Source organism: Dendrobates tinctorius, unplaced genomic scaffold (genome assembly GCF_039654945.1).
Source record: "Dendrobates tinctorius isolate UK_male_01 unplaced genomic scaffold, ASM3965494v1 ptg000015l, whole genome shotgun sequence".
NCBI classification, from domain to species: Eukaryota; Metazoa; Chordata; class Amphibia; order Anura; family Dendrobatidae; genus Dendrobates; species Dendrobates tinctorius.
This window is the reverse complement of record NW_027361683.1, coordinates 53,798,445-53,808,387: the sequence shown is the minus strand read 5'-3', so window position 1 is coordinate 53,808,387 and position 9,943 is coordinate 53,798,445. Positions and strand designations below refer to the sequence as shown.

The 9,943-nt window shown below is 44.6% G+C and overlaps 1 protein-coding gene across 1 annotated transcript; it reads right to left on the bottom strand.

The window, feature by feature from the left end:
- Window positions 1–232: 232 nt before the first annotated feature.
- On the bottom strand, window positions 233–1,933 carry LOC141075042 (general transcription factor II-I repeat domain-containing protein 2-like). The gene has a single exon (XM_073562388.1). It carries the CDS (start codon window positions 1,931–1,933, stop codon window positions 233–235), a length of 1,701 nt encoding a protein of 566 aa, XP_073418489.1.
- Window positions 1,934–9,943: the final 8,010 nt, after the last annotated feature.

Here is a 9,943-nt window from a genome sequence, read left to right as displayed (position 1 = left end):
AAATTCCTATGGCCTGCCCTATGCACACTGCACATATCTTATTCAGAAGAAAAAAGAAACAAAACCGGAACAAATACAATTTTTAAAATGAAGAACAAGTGTTAAATCAACAAACTTACCAATATTTCAATGGGAACTGTGGGCCTGCTTCTGGCTAATGAGATGGTCAATGTCCGGTTCCATATTTGTCACTGCTAGTCGTAACAAGTGATGCAAGTGTTCATCAGTTAGTCTAGATCTGGTAGGAGATTTCGGGTGTTTCATTCTGGAAAAAAATCTGTTCACAGACATAAGTGCTGCCAAAGATGGTTGCCATTTTGAGTGCATGCTTCCGGAGATTAGGATATGTCTCAGAGGGGAGAGATGCATAGAAATTAGGAAGGCTACTTGACTTGAATGCGTCTTTCAGAGAGTCACAATTCTGTAGTTCAGCCAGTTCCATTTGGTAAACTGTATCCACATTTTCAATGTCAATAGAAAATGGGTTACGGAAAAGCTGTATGTCCTGTCCATGGAGATGAAGCTCTTTAAATCTAAATTCGAACTGCTTTAGTAAGATTTCCAGTGAATCCACACATGTTTTGCTTGGGAATGCAACCAGTGGTTTTTCCGCTAACAAATTTTGAGTTGTGGGGAGATGGCAGAAATTTTCTTCCGTCACTTGTTTGATGAGGAGGCCTAATTTTACTTCAAATGCTTTCACATGTGATTGCATATCACAGATGAGCTTCCCCTTTCCTTGAAGTTGCACATTGAAACTGTTAAGTAACTCTGTTACATCTGTCAGAAAGGCAAGGTGCCATTTCCATTCTGCATCATTGAGCTCTGGTATTTCTTTGTTTTTTGAAAGCAGAAATTCTGTAATCTGTGGAAGCAAGTCATAGAAACGTTTCAAAACTCTCCCTCGACTCAGCCAACGGACTTCTGTGTGGTACAGAACATCTTCATAGCCAACATTTAGCTCAGACAGAAATTCCTGAAATTGTCTGTGGTTTAATGCATTAGCTCTAATGAAGTTAACACAAGATACCACAATTTTCATAACAGAGTCCCACTTAAGTGATTTACTACACAGCGCCTGTTGGTGGATTAAGCAGTGTATGGCTATTGGATGAGAATGGTTATGCTTGTCCATCTCTTGGTTAATGCGAGCAATTACTCCTTTCTTAGACCCCACCATGCTAGGAGCACCATCAGTTGTCACACTGGCTAGTTTAGACCAGTCCAGCTCCAAACCATTCACAGTTTGGCAAACCTTTTCATAGATATCCTCTCCTGTAGTTGTTCCTTTGATGCTTTGCAGTGCAGCAAGCTCTTCTGTGACTTCAAAATAATCATTCGTCCCACGAATAAAAATTAGAAGTTGTGCAGAATTACGAATATCATTACTTTCGTCGAGTGCCAAGGAAAAATAGGAAAGTTTTTTTGCGGAGTTTTGCAAATGCTGATGCAAATTGTCTCCCATTTCTTCAATCCTTCGTGTAATTGTAGGTCTTGAAAGACTCACTGTACTAAATAAATCGACCTTCTCTGGACACATCTCTTTGGCTACAGAAAGAAGGCATTCTTTAACAAATTCTCCCTCCACGAATGGTCTGCCAGTGCACACTATTAGCTTGGCAACTTGAAAACTTGCTCGCAGTGATGAAATATTTAGCTGCTTCTGCTTCACAAACGTATTTTGCTGAGTTGTCAATGTATTTTTTAGTTTTAATATTTTATCTTTTCTCACTTCTCCGACCAAACAATCATATTTATCTTTATGTTGAGTTTGATAGTGTCGACGCAAACTGTATTCTTTGAACACAGACACTATATTCTGGCATATCAAACAGACAGCTCTTTCCTTGTACTGCATGAAAAAGTAATCATAAGTCCACTGTTCCTTGAATATCCTACACTCCGAGTCAATTTTTCTCTTTCTCGATGTCATTGTTTCCGAGAGATTCAAAATCACTATTAGTAAAATACCAATATATATACAGCTCTACAAAAACTACACCAGAAATAAAATTGCACACACAGAGACATACAGACTGCACTGCCCATCATTACAATGTCATCAGTGCCTATCAATGCAGCCTTGCCAGTCCCCAATAGACAGGTAAATGTCCCCAATAGGCAGCATAATCCCCCATAGGCAGCATAGTAGTCCCCCATAGGCAGCATAGTAGTCCCCCATAGGCAGCATAGTAGTCCCCAATAGGTAGCACAGGTCCCCATTAGGCAGAAAAATGTCCCCAATAGGTAGCACAGGTCCCCATTAGGCAGAACAATGTCCCCACTAGGCAGAAAAATGTCCCCAATAGGTAGCACAGGTCCCCATTAGGCAGAAAAATGTCCCCATTAGGCAGGAAAATGTCCCCAATTGGTAGCACAGATCCCCATTAGGCAGAAAAATGTCCCCACTAGGCAGAAAAATATCCCCACTAGGTAGCACAGGTCCCCACTAGGCAGAACAATGTCCCCATTAGGCAGGAAAATGTCCCCACTAGGTAGCACAGGTCCCCACTAGGCAGAACAATGTCCCCAATAGGACCCGGCTGTAATACTATTGTAGGAACTCGAGGATTCTGATAGCGTGGGGCAATGATCAGACAGAAGCGGGTTACTTTAGTGCAAATTGTGTATTTTATAACAGCAGTGACACCCAAAAACAATATGCTGATAACCTGAAATGAGACAAGTCCTAGAGCTATATAGCCATTCAGTAAAGTTCTTAAGACAGAGTCCTCATAAACATGTGATCCAAAGGTGAGTGTAACACTCAGGTGACGTGGCGCAGTTCACACAGTAGTGATGCAGAAAGAGTCCAATCCAGGTATGTAGCAAGCACAGGGAAGTCCAGAACAAGTCTATAGGTAAATCCCAGATGAGAGAAAGCACAGGAAATGTGCATCAGTCCAAAAAAAAAAAAAGAAAGCATCCAAAGCGTCCAAAGAAAGCATCAGTCCAAAAACTGATTTACAAGTTGATCCCAGGAGCGGCGTGAACACAGGTGAGTCCAGGAACAGGTTCACATTAAAGCATATGGTTGGTGACAGTTCCAGCTGCTCTCACTGGGGAGAGTGAAGGGTTAAGAATAACACATAGTTCTTAACCCTTGGTTCACTTTATCTGGTAAGTTCCAAAGATGAGTGCAGCTTTCCCTACAGAGAACAGGGAATGTCCAGAGCCACAGCAGAAGCACACTAAGAAGCAAACAGCACAGCTGAAGGAAGCAGAATACTCCAGCAAGGAAAGCAGCACCTGAGTCGGGTTTTATACACATGAACAGGAAGTAGGGCAAACAAGAACAGCAACCTCCATCTTGACAAAGGGCAAATTCATTCACAAGGTGATTTAGAAAACCCGGAATACTGACATTACTCCCCCCCTAGAAACGGCCTCAGGACGATCCCGGACCAGGTTTGTCTGGGTATCTCCGATGAAACTGAGCAACCTTCAGGGGAGCATTGATGTTACTTACTGGTTCCCAGGAATCGTCTTCAGGAGAGTAACCCTGCCATCTAACTAGATACTGAAGCCGGTTTCGATGAAGTCTTGAATCAATAATGTCCTGGACCACAAATTGTTCTTCGCCATTAACCAACACTGGTGGAGGAGGAGGTACGATACGTCCCTAAAACTTGTTAGGAGAAACCGGTTTTAATAAAGAAACATGAAATACTGGGTGTACCTTTAGAGTTCATGGTAGCTTCAGCCGACAAGCAACGGAGCTCACAATCCCGGTAATTTTGAATGGACTGATGAACTTCTGTCCCAGTTTCTGCGAAGGAACACCCAACCTTAGATTCTTGGTAGACAACCAAACCGAGTCTCCTACCTTATACAAAGGTGCTGGTTTCCGGAACCTATCAGCTGACTTCTTGTAACGCTCCTGTGCTACAGTCAGGGAGTCCTTCAAAATTACATTGCAACAGCTCCACTCTGTCTTGAACCGCCGGTACCGAAGAGACAACCGGAGACCTAGGGAGAATATTTGGATGATATCCCAGATTGGCAAAAAAAGGAGTTACCTTCGTGGAACTGTTCTGTGAGTTGTTGTACGAAAACTCCGCTAAAGGAAGTAACTTCAACCAATCATCCTGCAAATAACTGACGTAGCAGCGTAGATATTGCTCCAAGGTTTGATTGGTACGTTCGGTCTGCCCGTTGGTCTGAGGATGGTATGCAGAAGACAAGCAAACATTAATGTGGAGCGCAGAGCAAAATTCTTTCCAAAACCTAGAGGTAAACTGTATTCCCCTGTCAGAGATGATCTCATCTGGTACCCCATGCAGTCGGAAAACATTTTGGATAGCCAGATCCACTGTCTCTGTAGCTGAGGGGAGACCGGTACATGGAATAAAATGGGCCGCCTTCGTTAAACGGTCTACTACCACCAAAATAGTGTTTTTACCGCCAGAGGTGGGTAACTCCACAATAAAGTCCATCGAAATAGACCCCCAAGGGCGAGATGGTGCGGGTAGTGGTTTGATCTGCCTTCCTTTTGTCACAAACATCCGCGAATTCCTGGTAAACCAGAGGGAGAGTAGGTACCTGTATTGCCTCTTCCACGTCCCGGGTAACTGGAACTGTGACCGTTGGACAGATGGTAGGACTACCCTTCGAGGGGAAGGATATCTCCTTGGTTTCCCAATTGATGTTTGGATTTTGCGACCGTAGCCAGGGAATTCCTAAAATTATAGGAAAATGAGGAGAAGATATTAGCATAAATGAAAGGGTTTCCTGATGGTCTGGTTCCATCTTACACTCCAGGAGCACCGTTTCCCGGTCTACTGGTCCAGAAGTTAATGGGGAACCATCCACCGTTTCCATGGTGACTGGCAAAGCTCTTAGTTGTGTCCTTATACCATGTTTCCTGGCAAAAGAAGAATCCATGAAATTCCCACCTGCTCCAGAGTCTATCATGGCAGAACTTGGTATCCACTGACCTTCCCACAGAATCTGAATAGGAAGAGAACAATGTGAATATTTTTCCCCTTGATCTTTAGGGGAAGTCGACATCAATGTTGGGGGAAACACAGCGTCTAGGTGTAGACTGGTCTCCGAAACCTCAGACTCAGCGTCCGTATTGTCATAATCCCCTACTGCCGCTAACACCTTGTTAGGTCGCCTGGGACATTTAGGACAATTAATGAGGAAATGGTCTGATTGACCGCAATAAAAACATAATCGTTCACGGAAACGGTATTCCCGGCGTTCATTATTCTCACGTCTTTGTAGCGAGTCCACTTGCATAGGCACCTCCTCAGTCTCCCGCGGGTTTTTGCCTGTAGTTTCCCTAGATGGAAGAGAAAAATTAGCAATGCGATTTAAAGCTGCCCATTTCTCTTGTCTGCGTTCAGTTAGGCGAATGTCAATACGCACACAATGTTGTAAAAACAATTCGAACTCCTGTGGGGACTCGGAACGAGCTAGCTCATCCTTGATTGCACTGGATAAACCTTTCCTAAAAATTGGCAATAAAGCATTGTTGTCCCAGTTGGTATCCACCACTAACCTCTTAAATTCGGTAACATATTCTATGACTGAGCGCTTCCCCTGGCGCAATGACAGCAGGGCAGATTCAGCGGTGGCACGGCGGTTGGGATCGTCGAACATTTGCGCCATAGATGTCAGAAAATCATCCAAATTATTTAGACGGGTATCATGACTTTCAACCATAGGATTTGCCCAAGCCAAAGCCCGTGATGTCAACAACATAATAATACATAAAACCTTAGATCTATCAGACCGGTAGTAAGAGGCATGTACATCAAAAAATAATATGCATTGATTAACAAACCCACGAAATTGACTTCAGTCACCATTAAACCGGAATGGGGGCAACTTGGGCATACTGGGGGACGGTATATGCTCAGTGGGTAAGGCCTCCTGGACCTCCGTCCTGGTACGTAGATCTTGAAGAGCCTGACCAAACACCTGTGCATTTTGGTCCACCCGGGATTCCAAGTCTCTGAGCTTATTTTGTAAAGCCCCCACCTCCTGCTGCAAGGAGTTAATCATAGAAAACATCTTATCTGCTTGTGACTGTGACATTGCCCCAGCAGAATCCTCTTTATGGCTGGAGTATCCTGTAATACTATTGTAGGAACTCGAGGATTCTGATAGCGTGGGGCAATGATCAGACAGAAGCGGGTTACTTTAGTGCAAATTGTGTATTTTATAACAGCAGTGACACCCAAAAACAATATGCTGATAACCTGAAATGAGACAAGTCCTAGAGCTATATAGCCATTCAGTAAAGTTCTTAAGACAGAGTCCTCATAAACATGTGATCCAAAGGTGAGTGTAACACTCAGGTGACGTGGCGCAGTTCACACAGTAGTGATGCAGAAAGAGTCCAATCCAGGTATGTAGCAAGCACAGGGAAGTCCAGAACAAGTCTATAGGTAAATCCCAGATGAGAGAAAGCACAGGAAAGTCCAAAAACTGATTTACAAGTTGATCCCAGGAGCAGCGTGAACATAGGTGAGTCCAGGAACAGGTTCACATTAAAGCATACGGTTGGAGACAGTTCCAGCTGCTCTCACTGGGGAGAGTGAAGGGTTAAGAATAACACATAGTTCAGGAACATAGTTCTTACCAGATAAAGTGAACCAAGGCTTAAGTTCCAAAGATGAGTGCAGCTTTCCCTACAGAGAACAGGGAATGTCCAGAGCCACAGCAGAAGCACACTAAGAAGCAAACAGCACAGCTGAAGGAAGCAGAATACTCCAGCAAGGAAAGCAGCACCTGAGCCGGGTTTTATACACATGAACAGGAAGTAGGGCAAACAAGAACAGCAACCTCCATCTTGACAAAGGGCAAATTCATTCACAAGGTGATTTAGAAAACCCGGAATACTGACACCGGCATTAAAAAAAAAAAAAAAAGTACTCGTCTATGTCCCCGCCCTGCTCTGAAGAGGCGCCCGCTCGTCTCCGTCTTCTTCCGGCACAGGCCCAGGCAGCGTGACATCATCAGACCGCGCAGGCGGCGTGATGACAATCACGTCGTCTCTGTGCACTGTGCTGCGGGAGGGCTGTGCAACGCCTGTCCTCGGCGCCTCGTCCCGCCCGCAATTACACGGCCCGCCGGCACTGAACTGCAGTGCAGTTCATGAGCTCAAAGTCGGCCTGGCGGGGGGCCGGATAAAAGTCTTTGGAGGGCCGCATGCGGCCCGCGGGCCGTAGTTTGAGGACCCCTGCTCTATGTTGATGCCTTTGCCCAAAAAGCTCTACTTTTGTCTCATCTGACCAGAGAACATTCTTCCAAAACGTTTTAGGCTTTTTCAGGTAAGTTTTGGCAAACTCCAGCCTGGCTTTTTTATGTCTCGGGGTAAGAAGTGGGGTCTTCCTGGGTCTCCTACCATACAGTCCCTTTTCATTCAGACGCCGACAGATAGTACAGGTTGACACTGTTGTACCCTCGGACTGCAGGGCAGCTTGAACTTGTTTGGATGTTAGTCGAGGTTCTTTATCCAACATCCGCACAATCTTGTGTTGAAATCTCTTGTCAACTTTTCTTTTCCGTCCACATCTAGGGAGGTTAGCCACAGTGCCATGGGCTTTAAACTTCTTGATGACACTGCGCACGGTAGACACAGGAACATTCAGGTCTTTGAAGATGGACTTGTAGCCTTGAGATTGCTCATGCTTCCTCACAATTTGGTTTCTCAAGTCCTCAGACAGTTCTTTGGTCTTCTTTCTTTTCTCCATGCTCAATGTGGTACACACATGGACACAGGACAGAGGTTGAGTCAACTTTAATCCATGTCAACTGGCTGCAAGTGTGATTTAGTTATTGCCAACACCTGTTAGGTGCCACAGGTAAGTTACAGGTGCTGTTAATTACACAAATTAGAGAAGCATCACATGATTTTTCGAACAGTGCCAATACTTTGTCCACCCTCTTTTTTATGTTTGGTGTGGAATTATATCCAATTTGGCTTTAGGACAATTCTTTTTGTGTTTTTTCATTTAAGCAAATTAAATGAAGAAAATAATACCAAAGAATTTGTGTTTGCAGTCATTTTCAGGAAGAAACTGTGTATTATCTGACAGAATTGCAGGGGTGTCAATACTTTTGGCCACAACTGTACCTCCCTATAAGGCACCTATGGATGCCTGGGACTTAAACCTGGTCCTAAGTGTTCTGCAGGAAGCTCCATTTGAGCCGCTACAGGATGTCTCTCTGTCATACCTTTCCTGGAAGGTGGTGTTCCTGGTAGCTATAACATCAATCAGGTGGGTCTCTGAGCTGGCAGCCCTATCTTGTCGAGCCCCGTTTCTGACCTTTCACAAAGACAAGGTGGTTCTTAGACCAGCTCCTCCTTTTTTTGCCAAAAGTCGTTTCCTCGTTTCACATTAATGAGGATATTGTCTTGCCCTCTATTTGTCCAGCACTGGTACACCGTGTGGAAAAGGCCCTGCATACGTTAGACCTGGTGAGAGCACTCAGGAGGTACGTGTCGTGGACAGCACCCTTTCAACAGTCAGACGCGCTGTTCATGCTCCCTGAAGGCCGCAGAAAGGGACTCGCTGCCTCAAAATCGACCATAGCCAGATGGATTCGTTTGGCTATTCAGGAGTCATACCGCATCAGAGGCGCGCTGATTCCAGCAGGGATCAGAGCACACTCTACTTTGGCACCAGGCTTCGACGTAACAGGTTTGCAAGGCAGCAACCTGGTCCAGCCTGCACACGTTTACTAAACATTACAATATCCATACTCAGGCTTCAGCGGATGCGAGCCTGGGGAGAAGGATTCTCCAACCAGCGGTGGTGCACCTTTAGACAGGAGGTGCATGTAGCTTGGATCGGTGAGTCAACTTCCCACCCAGGGACTGCTTTAGGATGTCCCACAGTACCTGTGTCCCCCAATGAGGCGAAGGAGAGGCGTGTTTTTTTGTGATAAACTCACCGTAAAATCCTATTTTCCAAGACGCTCATTGGGGGACACAGCATCCACCCTGATAGCAAAGTTGGCTTCTGTTTGTTTAATTAATATGTTCTCTGTATGATATTAGGGTGGTTATTTTCTAGACATGTTACCTGAATTAAGGTTGATGTTTGATTTTTATTTGATCTCCTACTGCTTTTGCACCAAACTGGTTTCCGTCCGCAATCGAGGCGAGGGTGTATACGGCGGAGGAGGAGCTAACCTCTTTTTTTTCACTTATTGTCAGCCTCCAGGCGGCAGTAGCATACACCCACAGTACCTGTGTCCCCCAATGAGCGTCACGGAGAAAAGGATTTTATGGTGAGGTTATCACAAAAATCCATGTTTCCTTTTTATTGCCCAGATGTAGTACTTTGCATTTTTCCCTGTTAAAAACCATTCTGTTAGTTGCTGCCCACTGCTCCAGTTTATTATTATCTTTTTGAATTCTCTCTCTCTCTTCTCTAGTATTAGCTATCCCTCCTAGCTTTGTGTTATCAGCAAATTTAATCAGTTTACCCTCAATTCTTTCATCTAAATCGTTGATAAAGATGTTGAACAATACAGGGCCCAGGACAGAGGCCTGTGGTACCCCACTTGAGACATTTTCTCCCTGTTTATGAGGATTGGATCCAAGGTAGCAGTTCCCCTTGTTTTCCCCCCTACCTTTTGGAAGATAAATTGTCAGCAAGAGAGGAAAAGAATTTCCTTGACCTGTTAGTTTTGCCTGAGAGAGATTCCCAACAAATGTCAGGATAGTTGAAATCTCCCATGACAACTATGTCATATTTTTTGGAGAACTTGGCCATTTGATGCATAAAGAGTTCATCCATATCTTCAGCTTGCACAGGCGGCATGTACTAAATGCCTACAATGGTGTCCTTTCCATTTTTCTGTCCTTGTATTCTTACCTAAACAGTTTCCACAGAACTCCCAGTCTCTGAAGCTTCAATCTCTGTGCAGATATACACGTTTCTAACATACAATGCGACACCCCCTCCTCGTTTATCAAGTC